Below are 15,553 nucleotides of genomic sequence, written 5' to 3' on the forward strand. Positions count from 1 at the left end.
GGGGGCCCACGGAGCCTCCGCGGCAGCAGGCGGAGCGGCAGGTCCTGTCCCAATAAACCCTCTGCGTGCCAGAGCCTCGCTGCCAGTGCTGCCACAACCGCCCCCCCAAAACGAGCGGGGGCCATCGGCCCCTTCCCGACCCCCCCACAGACCACGCCAACGTTTTCCCCTTCAACAACCCAATTTTTATTTCCGCCCCCCCCCACACCCCCACCCGGAGCACAGGCGCCGCACTGCCCCCCCCCCCCCCCAGGGTGGGGGTTCGATGTTAAATAAGGAGCTGGGGTGGGGGGGTGCCAGGGGTTGTGCGTGGCCCAGGCGGTGCAGCTGGGGTGGGGGCACCCCCCCCTTTGCCCCCCCCAACTATTTGGGGGGCCGGTAGATCATTTTTCTGCTCTTCAGGACGGACCATTTGTGGCGCTTCATGTAGTAGATGAGGGGGACGAGGAGCCCCGAGATCATCAGCATCTGCGGCGGGGGGGAGGAGGGAGTCGAGCTCTGCCCCACGGTGGTTTGGGGGGGGGGGGACCACAGAGGGGGCACTGCCAGCCCCCCCCCGAGCCCCCCAGGGCAAACACCCACCTTCAGCCCCATCCGTTTGCGCTGGTCGTGCTCTGGCTCGGCCGCCCACCGCAGGAAGGTGCAGACGTCCTTGGCGATCTGGGACATGGTGGCCGGGGTGCCTGGGGAGGCAACGGGGGGGCTGAGCACCCCCAGAACCACTCCCCGCCCCCCCCTGCAGGACAGGGCCCCTCTTACCGTCATCAAATTCCAGGATCTCGTTGTAGATGGGGGGGGCCATGCCGATGGCCTGCCCGGGGAAGTAGGGGTTGTAGTGCAGCCCCTCACGCAGCGTCACGCCGGCGGGGGGGTCGCAGTAGCCGGTGAGGAGGGAGAACACGTAATCCTCGCCCCCGTGCCTGTGCCGGGGGGCAAGGGGGGGGTCAGCAGGGACCCCCCCAGCTCCTCCTCCCCTTGGTGAGGGACCCTGAGCCCCCGCGGGGGTCCAGGATGCGCCACACCGTGTCCCCCCCCGCCCTGAGTGCTCACCGGGCATTGACGATGTAGCTGAGGTCGGGGGGCAGCGCCCCGTTGTTGGCAGCTCGCGCCGCCTCGGCGTTGGGGTATGGTTTGGGGAAATAATCGGAGATTTTCCCGGGGCGGGTGAACATCTCCCCGTTCTCATCCGGGCCGTCCAGCACGTCCACCTGCGCCGGGGAGGGGAGAGCGGCCGTGAGCTGGGGCGCGGCGGCGCTGGGGGGGGGCGCAGGGGGTGCGGGGCGGGGGTGTCACCTCCTCGGCCAGCGCCTTGGCCTCCTCCTCGGTGTGGGTGACGCCGATGAGGTTGCGGTAGGCCAGGTACTCCATGCTGTGGCACGCCGAGCACACCTGCTTGTACACCTGGAACCCGCGCCGCAGGCTGCGGGGAGGAAGAGGAGGATGAGGAGGTGCCACGTCCTGGTCCTCTGCCCGCCCCCCCCTCGGCTTCCCCTGGCCCCCCCCGGCGGTACCTGCTGTGGTCGAGGGCGGCCAGGGCTCCGCCGTGGCTCCAGGGGAAGCGCGGCGGGTGCATCTCCAGCTCGCCCGCGGCCAGGGGCCAGCGCAGGGCCAGCGCCAGGCCGCCCCCCCCCGCCACCAGCACCCCCAGGGCCGCCAGCGCCGCCTTCCCCCCACGGGAGAGGCCGCCGAAGGACGACATGGCAGCCTGGGGGGGGGCACGGGGCGGGGGGGCAGACACACAGACAGACAGACAGACACAGGCGTCAGGGTCCCCGCAGGGATGGGGGGGATCTGGGGAGCAGTGAGGGGGGGGATGGGGCCCGGGGTGGGGGGCACCGAGCTGGACCGGGGGCACCGGGGGCACCTGACAGGGAATTGGGGGACTGGGGGGAAGAGGCTGGGCCCGCGGGGGGGAACCAGGGGACCGGGAAGGACGTGGGGGACCGGGGGTACCAAGAAGAGCCGGGGGGGGACCGGGGGCACCTGACAGGGCGTTAGGGGGGACCAGGGGCAAGAGACTGGGGTGGGGGAGGCACCGGGGGCACCATGCAGCGATGGGGGTGGGCACCGGGCATGACATGGGGGGAACCGGGGGCAAGTGGCTGAGCCCGGGGGCACCGGACAGGACATGGAGGGGGCACCGAGCAGGGCCGGGGAGATGGAAACCGGGGACACCGGACGAGGTGGGGAGGGGACCGGGGCGAGGAACCGGGGGCACCGGGCAGCGATGGGGGCACCGGGCTGGGCTGGTGGGGGAGACCGGGGGCACCCGACAGGACACGGCAGGGACCGGGGGCAAGAGGCTGGGCCGCGGGGGGAACCGGGGGCAGCTGCCAGTGCCTGGGGGAACCGGACAGGACGGGGGAGCCGCGGGCACCGGGCAGGCCCGGGAGGGCGGGACGGGGCTCCCCGGGCCGGGCAGAGCGGGCGGGGCTGCGGGGGTTCCCGGTCTCACCGGGGCGGGCGCGCCGGGCCCCCGCGGCAGCAGGAAGCGGCCGTGGGGCCGCAGCGGGAGGTGCCGCAGCCGGAGGTTCCGCACCGCCACCGCCGCCATCGCTCCGCTGCTCCCGGCGGCGCCGCGCCGAGGTCGAGGGGACGCCGAGGGGCCGCCTCGGACGTGACGTCACCCGCCGCCGGACGCGACGTCACCCGCCGCCGGAAGTAACGTGACGTCACGGACACACACTCCAACACCCGCCCCCCAATTCATCAGACAAAACCGGCTCCGCTCCCGTCCGGGCTCCGCTTTTATTGCAGCGCTGCGGCCCCCCCGGACAGAGCGGGAGGGGGGAAAGGGGGGAGCCCCCGGTACAGCCTGAGGAGCCCCCAAACCCCCCCGGACAGACCGTGGGGAGACCCCCCCGGACAGACTGGGGCGGGGGGAGGAGAGAGAGACCCCGCCGTACAGACCGGGGAACCCCCAAAGCCCCCCGTACAGCCGGGGGGGGAGAAAGAGAGACACCCCCCCCCCGCCCCCCATACAGACCGGGGAACCCCCGCCCCCCCCCGTATAGACCATGCGGAGACCCCCGGACAGCCCAGGAGAGGGGGGAGGAGAGAGACACCCCACCCTGTCCAGACCAGGGAGCCCCCGACCCCACCCCACAGCCCCCCCCGCACCCCCACCCTGGGGTTCCCCCCCTGCAGCACACCCCCAGGGCAGGACCCACTGCCACCCCCGGGGGGGGCTCAGCCCAGGCTGGTGTCCCTGTTCCGTGGGGGCTGGGGGTGTCACCGCTGGCAGCGCCCTGGGGGTGGGGTCTGTCCATGGGTCCATCCATGGGTCTGTCCATGGGTCCGTCCCTGTTTGGGGGTGCAGGGGGCCCTCACTTCCAGAAGAGCCCGTTCCAGGGCAGCAGCCAGAGGGGTGAGAGCAGAGAGTGAGGAAGAGGAAGGGCAGGAGCCGTGCGTCTGTCCATGTGCCCATCCATGGGTCCATCCATGGGTCTGTCCATGGGTCCATCCCCGTTTGGAGGTGCGGGGGTCCCTCACTTCCAGAAGAGCCCGTTCCAGAGCAGCAGCCAGAGGGGTGAGAGCAAAGGGCAAGGAAGAGGAAGGGCAGGAGCCGTGTGTCTGTCCATGTGCCCATCCATGGGTCCGTCCGTGGGTCCATCCGTGGGTCCGTCCCCATTCAGGGGCGCGGGGCCCCTCACTTCCAGAAGAGCACGTTCCAGAGCAGCAGCCAGGCGGGGTAGGCGCAGAGGGCGAGGAAGGGGAAGGGCAGGGCCCCGTAGAGGTGGTGCTGCAGCAGCCCCTCGCCCACGGCCGCCAGGAAGAGCTGCCAGCCCTCGCCCGCCGCCGCCGGTGCCTCCACCAGCTCCCGCTGCAGGAAGATGCCCAGCAGCAGCGTGGCCGCCGGCGTGGCCAGCACCAGCAGCGCCGCCAGCAGCACCCTGCGGGCCAGCGGCCGGCCTCAGTGGGCAACCGGGAGACACCCCCCCACACACCCCCCTCCAGTATCACCACACCCTGCAGAAGAGACCCCCCCGGATCCCCCCAGCATCCTCACGTCATGGGGAGAGCCCTGAGTGTTCCCCTAGCACCCCCTCTGCCCCAGGAACAGGCCCCCCAGTATCTCCCCACTCCATGGTGAGACCCCCCATCATCCCCCCGGCACCCCCCCACCCCAGGAAGAGCCCCCAGTGTCCCCCCAGCATCCCCCCAGGATCCTCACGTCATGGGGAGAGACCCCGCAGCAGCCCCCCAGCATCTCCCCACCTCAGAGAGAGGCCCCCTGGGTGTCCCCCCACCCCATGGAGAGCCCCCCCCAGCATCCCCACACCCTGGAGAGAGACCTCCACAGTGTGCCCCCAGCCTGGGGAGAGCCCCCCCAGCATCCCCCCACCCTGGGGAGAGCCCTGAGTGTCCCCCAGCATCCCCAAAGCCCAGGGAGAGCCCCCCCAGTGTCCCCCCACCCTGGGAAGAGCCCCCCGTATCCCTCCAGCATCCTCCCACCCCCACGAGAGCCCCCGCCATCCCCCCAGGAGAGCCCCCAGCATCCCCAAAGCCCCCCAGTATCCCCACTAGAGGGGGGGGGAGGCAGAGACACCCCATCCCTGCTGACCTGGGCCCGTTGGGCTGGACGGCGGCGGCGGCGGGGACCATGGTGGCGGCGAGGAGGAAGCCGAGGGAGAAGTTGAGGAGCGCGAGGCAGCCGAGCTGCAGCGCCAGGTACAGCAGCGCCAGCAGCTTCAGCGTCATCCAGCCCCGGTCGCTGCCAGCGCCCGCCAGCACCCTGGGGGGGGGGACAGACATGCTCAGCACTGTGGCCACAGCACCCCCCAGCTCCCCACGGCACCATGTGGCACCCCCCAGCTCCCCATGACACCCCGCAGCACCCCCCGGCACCTCGTGGCACCCCCCAGCTCCCCACAGCACCTCGTGGCACCCCACGGTTCCCCCTGGCACCCTGTGGCACCCCGCAACACCCCCCAGCACCTCCCAGCACCCCGTGAATCCTCACAGCACCCCCCAGCTCCCCACAGCACCTCACGGCACCTTGTGGCACCCCACGGTTCCCCCCGGCACCCTGCAACACCCCCCAGCACCCCACAGCACCTCCCAGCACCCCGTGACTCCCCACAGCACCCCCCGGCTCCCCCTGGCACCCCCCGGCTCCCCACAGCACCCTGTGGCACCCCTCAGCTCCCCATGGCACCCCACAGCACCTCTTGGCACCCCACAGCACCCCCCAGCTCCCCACGGCACCCCGCGGCGCCCCCCAGCTCCTCATGGCACCCCCGGCACCCCCCTGTAAGGCCTCAAATCGTCACAGCCCGACGGAGAAACGGGGGCCGCGGCGGTTGGGGTGAGGGGGGAACTGCCGAGGGGCGCCCGGCTCCGCTGCCCTTCGCCGAATTGCTGAGGGATGGGGGCAGAGGGCGGCGGGGTAGGGGCAGAGGCTGGGGGGGGTCGCCCGCGCTCCCATTTATGACAATAACCCCCAAGAAAAGGGAAAAGATCGGCAAGAGGGAACCACCCAGCGCCGCTGGAGCTAACGGGGGCGATTGCCCCAAAACCAGGAAAAGGCGAAGGGCTGAGGCGGGAACACCCCCCTCGTCTCGTCTGCAAACGGTGAGCTGAAGGGGCGACAGAGAAGGGTGCTGGGGTGCACCCCCACCCGAGACACCGCTGAGCCTGGGGTGGGCATCAGCTTCCCCCGACTCTCTCTCCCTTTCTTCCCCTTTTCCTTCCCCTTTCCCCTTTTTCTTCCCCTTTCCCCTTTTTCTTTCCCTCTTCCCATCCCTTTCTCACACACCACGTATCACCCTTTCCCAAGTTCAAGTTCTTTCTCCCCCCAGTAAAACATTTCACCTGGTCCTTCGGTGTCATTTCACCTTAACCCAACCCCAGGGGATCACGACACCTTTACAACCCCCTGGGCTCCGGGTGTGGGTCATACCCCCCCCCAACTCCCTGTCACCCGTGGGTGCTGTGGGGCAGCACCCACCCCCCTCCAGAGTACCTGTGGGTGCTGTGGGGCAGTGCCCACCCCCCCAGCTCCCCCTCCATCACCCATGGGTGCTGTGGAGCAGCCCCAACACCCACCCCATCACCTGTGGGTGCTGTGGGGTAGCGCCCACCCCCCTCCAGAGTACCTGTGGGTGCTGTGGGGTAGCGCCCACCCCCCTCCAGAGTACCTGTGGGTGCTGTGGGGCAGCGCCAACATCCCCCCCCATCACCTGTGGGTGGTGTGTGGCAGCGCCCACCCCCCCGCAGTACCTGTGGGTGCTGTGGGGCAGCGCCATGCCGGCGACGTAGATGGCGATGGCGGTGAGGACGACGGCCTCAGCCTCAGAGACGGGGAAGTGCTGGGTGGCCACGCGCTGCCCCAGCACGGGCAGGCAGTAGAGCGCCAGCCCGGCCGCCTGGCAGATGAGCAGCGGCGGCACCAGCGCCAGCAAACCGGGCCGGGAGTCCTGCCAGAAAAAAGGGAGGAGGATGAGGAGGACGGTAGGAGCGGGGAGGGGAGGAAGGAGGGGATGAGGGGAGGGCCCCCACCTCGGTGGCCGCCCGGTCGCCATCCCAGGGCCGCTCGGCGCTGCCTGTCTCGCACTTGCTCAGCTTCAACCAGAGGTCCAGGGCGTGGGGGTGGGTCAGGGAAAGGAGCCGAGCGCCTTGGGCTGCCCCTCGCCCGCCTCCCGGCCCCCCAGAAAGGATATCTTGAGGATGAGGACGAGGAGGAGGAAGCCGAAGGCTGGCATGTAGATGCCGATGGAGACGAAGCGGGACAGGGAGGGTAGGAGGTAGAAGAAGTAGGACTGGTGCAGCCGCTCCAGGAGGTTGTTGAGTTTCCGGAACATCCCCTCCAGCGTCCTGCGGGCACGGGAGAATTTTAAATACAACTCTGGTATATTTGAAATAAGATTTTAAGGCCCAGTGAAACGTGCTCAGGGCATCGCTATCCTGTGACATTCCCAAGGCAACCAGAACGCTGCTCAACAGGCCTGAAAAGTGTTCTGAGCCTGCTGCTTGGATAGTCCCAGCCCAAGGCTGGTTTAAAACCCCGTCAAGCTGATCCTACAGAGGCAGTTTTAACAAAGGATGGTTAATTGACCAAACACTGGGGTTTTGCCACATTAAGAGAATTCAGTATCTGGAAAGCGCTCGCTCTAGCTAAGCCTTTCATAGAACATCTTCAGTGTTTGCTCAGAATTGGGCGAGATGAAAACTACTGGAAGAAAGATGCAGAAGATGATGACCCGAAAAATGACCCTGAAACTGAAGCGAGGATTGGGACCAGAAGAGAATTTGGCTGCGACAGGGGTTGTAGTGAATTTTAATAAGTGATGAGAATCAAAGGTTGAGTGAAAACTTACAAAGACTTTGGACTTAGGTAACAGATTTAGAAATAGTGTATGAACTGTGCGAGGCCTTCGGGCATTGGCCACTCACTGCAGTGTTGGCCCAACTCTGAGTGTTAATAAAGCAAACCCAGAGATACCCCCCGTCTGGGGAAATTCTTTAACAGAGGGCAAGGTGGGGGGGGCTGCACCCCCCAAGAACCCCCACCCCAAAGTGGCCCCACACTCACTTGCCCACGGTGGTCATGTCGTACTTGTACTGCCGGAAGCTGTTGATGCCGCGCAGGGTGATGGCCTCGATGCGGTAGCGGAGGAAGAGCCCGTGGTCACCGCGGGGCCGCCCTGAGGCCTGGGCCAGCACCATCAGCAGCAGCGTCTGCAGGCTGTGGGCGTAGGCAGGCAGCGAGTCCCAGTCCGAGCGCGGCAGCTGCGGGAAGAGTCGGGGGAAAAAAAAAAAACCTGGAGCTCCCCGAGTCCAAGCGCCCCCCCGGCGCTGCCCAGGCCCCCACTAACCCGCGTCCCCCCGCGCGGCTGTTAAACCCCTCCCGGGCTGGCGACTCCCCCGCTGCCCCGGGCGGCTGGTTCTGCCGCTCGACGACCCTTTCGCTGGAGAAATTGTTCCCAACGTCCCACCTAAACCTCCCCCGGCGGCGCCACGTCAGGCCGGTTCCTCTCGTCCCGGCGCTGGGGAGAAGGGACCGACCCCGCCCTCGCTCCAAGCTCCTGTCGGGCAGTTGCAGAGAGCGACGAGGTCTCCCCTGAGCCCCCTTTTGTCCAGGCTGAGCCCCCCCAGCTCCCCCCTCTCAGGACTTGTGCTCCAGCCCCTTCCCCGGCTCCGCTGCCCTTTGGACGCGCTCCAGCCCCTCCGTGTCTTTCCCGGAGCGAGGGGCCCAAAACCGAACCCGGGGTTCGAGGGGGACGAGCCCTGCCCGGGTCCTGCTGGCCACGCGCTCTCCGACACCAGCCGGGGATGCTGGTGGCCACCGTCCAGCCCCGCGAGCGACTCACCTTGCCCTGGATGGTGCAGAGCAGCCCGTTTTTCTGGCAGAAGGCGTGGAAGAGGTTGAGGAGGTCGAGGTTGGGCAGCTGCCCGTTCAGCCCCTCCACCGCCACGTCAAAGCTGGTCACCACGTCGCTGCTCAGCTCCAGCGAAATGGCCGCCTGGATGGCGCCCGCCCGGCCCAGCGTCCCCGAGGAACGAACCTCTGCGGGCAGCGTCACGGTCACACCGCGACAGCCACCACAACAGTCACATCATGATGGTGCCACCATGATGGTCACCCCCCGGCCCCCGCCTCACCGGTGACGTTGACGTCGTGGTAGGCCTCCAGCCAGGCCTCCATGCCCAGCAGGTCGTGCTCGTTCACCAGGAAGATGATGTCCTTGGCCCAGTATATCTGGCCTAAAGGGAACGGGGGGAGGACGCGGGAGCAACAGACCGGCCCTGGCAGAGCCCGGCACGGCCATGGGAAGGCTCAAAAGCCCAGTCCGTGCCCAGTCCCTGCTCCAACAGATTCTACTCCCTGTCCCAGCACAGCCCAGTCCCAGCCCCAGTCCCTGTCCAGTCCCTGCCCCAACAGAGCCCAGTCCCGGCCCCAGTACGGCCCAGTCCTGGTGCCACCCCCCAGAAAAGCCAGTGCCCCCTGGGGGTGCAGGCACCCATCACTCCCACCCCTCCCATCCCCATGCCAGGGCCCTGCCCAGGAGCTTGGACACTCTTCACCCCGTGAGACCCCCTCGGGCATCACTCCCCAACCCCAGAACCCCCCAAAACAGCGCCGGGCTGCGGGAGGGGGGCACCGAGCCCCCCCCCATGCCCCCGCCCCGGGGACTCACCTCGGAAGTAGGCGGCGAGGGCCAGCATGAGCCCCACGGCCTGGTTGTTGTGGGGCCCCTCAGTGCAGGGAACGCTCAGCACCAGTGACTCAGTGCTGGCGGCGCGCGGGGCCCGCAGGATCCCGTACACGTTGGTGCCCTTCACCATCTGCGGGAAACGAGGAAGGCTCAGGGTTACGGGGCGGTCTCGGCTTGATTAACTTTCTACTAAATAAATTGCTTCATGCCTGTAACCACACTGCGCTGCAGCGGGGCATTTTTTTGCTTTTGTTTCCCTTCCCCCCCCCCCCCCCCCCGCCCCCGCTACACACCTGAACATTGATTCTTATAGCTACTGCTACTGTTTTGGTAGGCATAACAAAAAAATGATTTGTGAAATACTCTTTTAGAAGCCTGTAGAAGTAATCACTTGAGAAAAGCCAACAAGATTTGACCCTTCTGAAGCGATGGTGTTACACTAATATTTTGTGTTCGTTGCAAAAGGATTACAGAAAGGAATTCTGTCTGCCCTAAAGCTGGGGGGGAAAGGGAGAAAGCTGCGGTGCATATTGCAGCTGAAATATCTCGTAAAACCGGGAACTAGAAAGAACACAGTTTGTTAACGTGAGTCCTTCTGAGCTACAGCAGAGAAGTGTGGATCAAGGCACCCAGGTAAGAGGGTGTCAGTAACTCGCTTTTGTCCTGGGTCTCCACTTTTAACTGTTTTACTGGTTTTGGATTTAGGGGGAGGAAATCGGGCCTCACATATCGCTCGCGGGTCTCGTCGGGGAAGGGCAGGGTGCGGGCGAAGGGCTGCCGGTGCACCTCCAGCCCCAGGCTCCACATCGTCTTCTCCAGCCAAGCCACCGGCATTCCCCTGCGGAGACGGGGGCTCGTGTCAGCCATAGCGTGGCCAGCAGGGACAGGGGAGAGGTCTTACCCCTGGGGAGGCCACCCCTCAGTGAGTGGGTTCAGTTTTGGGCCCCTCACTCCAAAAAGGCCCTTGAATGACTCGAGCGTGTCCAGAGAAGGGCAACGGAGCTGGTGCAGGGTCTGGAGCACAGGTGTGATGGGGAGCGGCTGGGGGAACTGGGGGGGTTTAGTGTGGAGAAGAGGAGGCTGAGGGGAGACCTCATGGCCCTCTCCAACTCCCTGAAAGGAGGGTGCAGAGAGGGGGGAGGAGTCTCTTGAGCCAAGGAACCAGCGGCAGGCCAAGAGGGAATGGCCTCAAGCTGCACCAGGGCAGGGTCAGACTGGCTCTTAGGAAGGATTTCTTTGCAGAAGGGGTTGTTGGGCGTTGGAATGGGCTGCCCAGGGCAGGGGGGGAGTCCCCATCCCTGGAGGGGTTGAAGAGTCGGGCTGACCCAGCGCTGAGGGATCTGGTGGAGTTGGGAACGGTCAGGGTGAGGTTCATGGTTGGGCTGGAGGAGCTTCAAGGGCTTTTCCAACCCAGATGATTCTGCGAACCCCACAGAATCACAGAATCAACCCCCCACCAGCCTCCCCACCCCTCCAAACCAAGCAGCACCCCCCACTTCCCAGCTCTCACCCCGCTTTCTTCTTGTGGCCGGCGAACTCCCGGGCGTAGGAGAGGGCCCTCTCGCCGAAGAGGAACTGCTCCTCCACCATGGTGGAGCCCATGGCGTTCTCTGACATGTAGGTGCGGGGGGCCAGGGGCTGGAAGGCCAAGGCCAGGAACCAGCCCAGCCCCATCACGTAGCTCAGGGCGCTGCAGGAGGGAAAACGGGGTGTCAGGGGGTGGGCTACAGGGTGGGGAGGGGGCACCCAGCCCCATGGAGGGGCCCCCCGGCACTCACCAGAGCGGGGTGTTGAGGCGCAGAACGAGGCGGGACAGCGCCCGCCGGCAGTGGGGGTCCGACAGCAGCCCCATGGCGGGGGGCGGGGGGGGGGGGGGGTGTTGAACTCGGGCTGTTTTGGGGGGGGAACGGGGTCCCCCGGGCATGAGGGGGGCTGGTCCCACGGGCCCCCCTCACTGGGGCTGCCCACGGCTTCACCTGCGCGCCCCCCCAGGCACCCACGGCCCCCGATGCACCCCACGGGCCTGGCCCCAAACCTGGCCCTGCCCCCCCCACCCCCCCCAGCCCCTTACCCACCTCACGCGCACCCCCCAGCCCCATCCCTGCCCCACATCCCCCCCCCAGCCCCTTCCCTGCCCCACAGACCCCCCACAACCCCCTCCCACACGCCTACCCAGCCCCCCCCACCCCCTTAACCCACCCCACAGGCTCCCCATGGCCCGTCATTGCCCCACACACCCCCCAGCCCCGTCCCACAGCCCCACAACGCGCCCCCACAGCTCCCTACACGCCCCCCCCCGGCACCCCACGGCCCTGTCCCTGCGTCCCCCAAACCCGACGGCCGCTGTACCCCCCCCAGCCCCCCGTTCCTGCCCCCCGCACCCCCGTCCCCACCTCCCGGTCCCGCCGCCCGCCCAGGCCGCTCAATCGCCGGCGGAACGGGTCAGGCCGGGGGGCGGAGCCCAGAGACATCGACGGGCACCGCCCGCCCCGCTCTGCGCATGCGCCGGCGGGCAGGAGGGTGCAAGGGAGTGTAAAGGGGGTGCAAGGGGGTGACGAGTGTGTGCAAGGGGGTTGGGAGGGTCTCTGACCTGGGGGGCAACAGGGGCGTGTAAGGGGCTCTGCAGCGGGAGGGGGTGTGCGGAGGGGTCGGGGGGTGTGCAAGGGGCTGCATGAGGGGGTGAGTGTGCAAGGGGACTCTGCAATGGGGCAGCACAGTGGGGGTGCGTTTGGGTGTGCAAGGAGGGGTGTGATGAGGGCAGGCGTGCAAGGGGGTGGGTGTGCAAGAGGCCACCTAGCAGGGGGCAGGTGTGCAAGGGGGTGCGTGCAAAGAGGGGGTAGGCAGAGGGGTCCGGGTGAGTGTGCAAAGCACTGTGTGAGGGCAGTGGGTTTGGGCGTGCAAAGGGCCATGTGAGGGGGTGAGTGTTCAAGGGGGGTGCATGTGCAAGAGGGCGGCGCAGTGGGGGTGCGTTTGGGGGTGCAAGGGAGGTGTGATGAGGGCAGGTGTGCAAGGTGGAGGGTGTGCAAAGAAGGGATGTGGTATGGCACACGGTGCGGTGCACAGCACATGGTGTGACACACGGTTCCGGTGCATGGCGTGGCACGTTGCACACGGTGCTGGCACAGGGCACACAGTTCCGGCACACGTATGGCACACGGTGCTGGCAGAGGGCACATGGTTCCAGCACACGGTTCCAGCACATGTATGACACACATATGACACATGGTGCTGGCACAGGGCACACTGTTCTGCACATGGTACATGGTTCCAGCACATGTATAGAACATGTGTGGCACACAGTGCTGGCACAGGACACATGGTTCTGGCACACGTATGGCACATGGTGCTGGCACAGGGCACATGGCTCCAGCACACGTATGGCACACAGTGCTGGCACACGGTGCTGGCACAGGGCACACGGTTCTGGCACACGTATGGCACATGTTTCCGGCACAGGGCACACGATTCTGGCACATGGTTCCAGCACACAGCTCCGGCACGCATATGACACGCAGTTCTGGCACATGGTTCCGGCACACGGCTCCGGCACGCCTATGACACAGGGCTGTGGCACACGGCTGCGGCACACCAGACGTTTATTGCGAGGGGCGTGGGGCTGGTGGGCAGCGTCCCGCCGTCTCAGTCCCCCAGCAGCGCGGTGACCTCGCGTAGCCGCTCCCGCACCACGCGGTCCAGCACGGCGTGCAGCGCGTGGCACGCCGCCCCGGCCGCCTCCAGCGCCGCCTCCAGCCGCTCCTGGTGCAGGCGGGCGCTGAGCTGCAGCAGGGCGATGTGCCCGGCCGCCGGCAGCAGCGCCAGCACCAGCTGCGGGCCCCCCGCCGCCTCCTCGGGCGAGCTCAGGTCGGCCAGGGGGGTGTCCTCGGCCAGCCCGGCCGAGCTGGCGCAGACGTAGTCGCGCATGGGGATGCCGGCGTCCATCACCGCCAGCGTGGCCGCGTTCACGCCGGCGCAGTAGTTCCCGCCGTCGGCTTGGAGGATCTGGGGGAAGCGCGGCGGTGAGGCGGGGGCCGTGCCGGGACCCCCCCGCGCCCCGCTTTCCCCTCGCCGTGTGTCTCTGCCCCCCCCATCCCCGTCACCTGGACATAGATGTCGATTTGGGAGCGGGGGTAGAGCTGGGTGAGGATGGCGGCCTCGAAGGTCTGCCGCAGGAGCAGGGCCAGCTCGCCAGCCTGCCTGTCGCCGTGGGGCCGCCGGCGCCGCTCGCCTGTGCTGAAGGTGGCCATGCTGTAGCGGCAGTTCACCAGCGCCCGGTCGGGCAGCGCCTTGCTGCGGGGGCCGCGGATCTGGAGCAGGAAGCCAAAACGTCTTGCTAACTTTTTGGTCTTTATTTTTTTTCGTCTCGCTAAAAATTTCTTTTTAGCGAGAATAAATTAAGGCAGTGCCAATGCGGCTTCTGGTGCGTGCAGACACTGCTGAGGGTTGGTGCTTTCGTGAAGAAGAAATGGGTTTGAAGATAAGACAGTAATAAATAAAAGAATGAGAGCCTAAGACAGTAGTAAATAAAAAAATTAGAGCCTAAACCAGTAATAAATAAAAGAATTAGAGCCTAAAATAATAATAAATAAAAGAATTAGAGCCTGAAACATTAATAAATAAAAGAATTAGAGCCTAAAGCAATAATAAATAAAACAATTAGAGCCTATTCTGGAAGGTAACAGGAACAAGGATGGGACAAATGAAAACAAACCAGCTCAAGACACAACTCAGCTGCACAACAGCTCCTAACAGGCTTTTGTGAGGGTAAATGGAACAAGCTTTTAGAAAACTCTTTTTCTTTTAGGGTATTATTAATGGGAGGAATAATTAATAAATATTGTTTCATAGATTTAATTACGAGAGCACAGTTGCTCCAGGAACAACACTGACAGTTCAATAAGGAACGAGCTTTTAGGAAACTCTCTTAGGATATTATTAGTAGCAGGAATAATTAATAAATATTGTTTTATAGATTTAACTAATTACAGGTGCTCTAAGAACAGCAGGACGCTGCTCGTGTGTCCCCTGCACAGCCCCTCCTCAGGGCTGGCTGAGCCCCAGCCCACCTCAATCACCCAAATTAATCTCAGGTGTTAAGTGGAGACACAACAAAAGGTGAGAAATAAGCGATGAACTGGGGTCAGCAACTCAGAAAGGGAGGGAATGAGGAGCTAAAGGTAGAGCAAGTGTGTGTGAAATAGACCATTTTGAGCCTTTTGGGGAAGTCTGAAGGTGAATTTGGATGCCGATGCGTAACCGTGATGAGCCAAGACTGCCCCAGTGAGCAGCGGCTCAGGGCTGGGGCAGAGCGACAGGAACGAGCTGGAACTGTGGGATAGAACGGACTTTGAAACCGGGGAAGAATTAAGAGCTGAGAGTTCCTGGGAAAACACCAAAGACTTTTTGTATCGCGTGTTGTTACGTACAACCACATGTACAGAATATATATATATAAAAAATATATCTACAGCTTTCTGTTAGTCCTGGCCACTCGCTGCGGGATTGGCCCAACTCCGAGTTGTTAATAAATCCAGCCCAGAGACACCCCCAGCCCGGTGAAGGTCATTAACAGTGAGCGTGTGTGAGCCCTGGGACCAACCAGCAGACACAGTGGGGTGACTACCAACAACTCCCAGGGACACCGCAAGACCACCACCCAGCAAGAACAGCACACGTGTAATGAGGATGCAGATATTGTAATTAGTTCCAGAAAATCTAACACATATGTAACTCATTTCTTGGAAAAGTTATTAACATGTATGATCTCACCGTATATGAGCTGCCACTTACAGATCCAGGGTGCGCTCGCTTTTCCACAGAATCACCTCGGTTGGAAAAGCCCTTGAAGCTCCTCCAGCCCAACCATGAACCTCACCCTGACCGTTCCCAACTCCACCAGATCCCTCAGCTCTGGGTCAGCCCGACTCTTAAACACACGAATCTATTTTGTGAAGCGTGTGCACCCAGCGCTGCAGTAAAGAACGCCTGCTTCCTAAAACTCCAAAAGGAGTCTTTAGAGAGTTACTCTGCCGGCTTTTACGGTCGCAGAGGAACGGGGATCCATGGGGGGGTCCGGACAGCCGCCACCGCGGTAGGCCACAAGCTCGGGCCTAAGCGGAGCCCAGGCCCCGGCACTCGCCGCCGCTCACCTCGTGGGGGCCGTAGACGACGGCCAGCGCCTTGGTGTTGCCCTGCTCGATGTAGGCCGAGCCGTCGGCCTGCGTGAAGACGCCCATGCGGGCTCGGACCTTGCGGAGCTCGGCGGGACGCCGCCCGTCCGCCCGGTACCCCTCGTCCGACAGCAACTCGGCCGCCGCCATCTTGCGCGCCCTCGCCCCCGCCGCCGCACTACGGATCCCGGCATGCCCCGCGCGGGACTACGGCTCCCGGCATGCCCC

At 64.9% G+C, this 15,553-nt stretch overlaps 3 protein-coding genes across 3 annotated transcripts; all 3 read right to left on the reverse strand.

Annotated features, from left to right (window-relative positions):
• Nucleotides 1-170: 170 nt before the first annotated feature.
• On the reverse strand, nt 171-2,619 carry CYC1 (cytochrome c1). The gene is made up of 7 exons (XM_074889674.1): nt 2,456-2,619; nt 1,512-1,705; nt 1,294-1,420; nt 1,051-1,208; nt 760-920; nt 583-683; nt 171-468 (listed from the first exon to the last, which is right to left on the reverse strand). The coding sequence occupies exons 1-7, from the start codon at nt 2,552-2,554 to the stop codon at nt 364-366; spliced, it is 945 nt and encodes a 314-aa protein (XP_074745775.1). The 5' UTR covers nt 2,555-2,619; the 3' UTR covers nt 171-363.
• A 505-nt stretch (nt 2,620-3,124) lies between these two features.
• GPAA1 (glycosylphosphatidylinositol anchor attachment 1) lies at nt 3,125-11,110 on the reverse strand. The gene is made up of 12 exons (XM_074889703.1): nt 10,937-11,110; nt 10,669-10,848; nt 9,885-9,996; nt 9,141-9,288; nt 8,605-8,706; nt 8,313-8,509; nt 7,535-7,731; nt 6,663-6,816; nt 6,502-6,585; nt 6,223-6,419; nt 4,565-4,735; nt 3,125-3,893 (listed from the first exon to the last, which is right to left on the reverse strand). The coding sequence occupies exons 1-12, from the start codon at nt 11,080-11,082 to the stop codon at nt 3,650-3,652; spliced, it is 1,932 nt and encodes a 643-aa protein (XP_074745804.1). The 5' UTR covers nt 11,083-11,110; the 3' UTR covers nt 3,125-3,649.
• A 1,627-nt stretch (nt 11,111-12,737) lies between these two features.
• On the reverse strand, nt 12,738-15,510 carry EXOSC4 (exosome component 4). The gene is made up of 3 exons (XM_074889688.1): nt 15,305-15,510; nt 13,256-13,462; nt 12,738-13,157 (listed from the first exon to the last, which is right to left on the reverse strand). Exons 1-3 carry the CDS (start codon nt 15,473-15,475, stop codon nt 12,798-12,800), a joined length of 738 nt encoding a protein of 245 aa, XP_074745789.1. The 5' UTR covers nt 15,476-15,510; the 3' UTR covers nt 12,738-12,797.
• Between the last annotated feature and the right edge of the window lie 43 nt (nt 15,511-15,553).

This window comes from Strix uralensis, chromosome 1 (assembly GCF_047716275.1).
Source record: "Strix uralensis isolate ZFMK-TIS-50842 chromosome 1, bStrUra1, whole genome shotgun sequence".
NCBI classification, from domain to species: domain Eukaryota; kingdom Metazoa; phylum Chordata; class Aves; order Strigiformes; family Strigidae; genus Strix; species Strix uralensis.

Bases quoted from the DNA above. Each gene is read 5' to 3' on its own strand.
- CYC1 (XM_074889674.1), bottom strand. From the start codon at position 2,554: ATGGCGGCGGTGGCGGTGCGGAACCTCCGGCTGCGGCACCTCCCGCTG. The intron at 1,209-1,293 runs GTGACACCCCCG...TCCCCGGCGCAG, and splicing joins CCAAGGCGCTGGCCGAGGAG to GTGGACGTGCTGGACGGCCC. The intron at 684-759 runs GTAAGAGGGGCC...TTGCCTCCCCAG, and splicing joins GATCCTGGAATTTGATGACG to GCACCCCGGCCACCATGTCC.
- EXOSC4 (XM_074889688.1), bottom strand. From the start codon at position 15,475: ATGGCGGCGGCCGAGTTGCTGTCGGACGAGGGGTACCGGGCGGACGGG. The intron at 13,463-15,304 runs GTGAGCGGCGGC...TTCCTGCTCCAG, and splicing joins TCGTCTACGGCCCCCACGAG to ATCCGCGGCCCCCGCAGCAA. The intron at 13,158-13,255 runs GTGACGGGGATG...CGCTTCCCCCAG, and splicing joins AAATCGACATCTATGTCCAG to ATCCTCCAAGCCGACGGCGG.
- GPAA1 (XM_074889703.1), bottom strand. From the start codon at position 11,082: ATGCCCGGGGGACCCCGTTCCCCCCCCAAAACAGCCCGAGTTCAACAC. The intron at 8,510-8,604 runs GTGAGGCGGGGG...CGCTGCCCGCAG, and splicing joins CCACGACGTCAACGTCACCG to AGGTTCGTTCCTCGGGGACG. The intron at 6,817-7,534 runs GTGAGTGTGGGG...CCGTGCCCGCAG, and splicing joins GACATGACCACCGTGGGCAA to GACGCTGGAGGGGATGTTCC.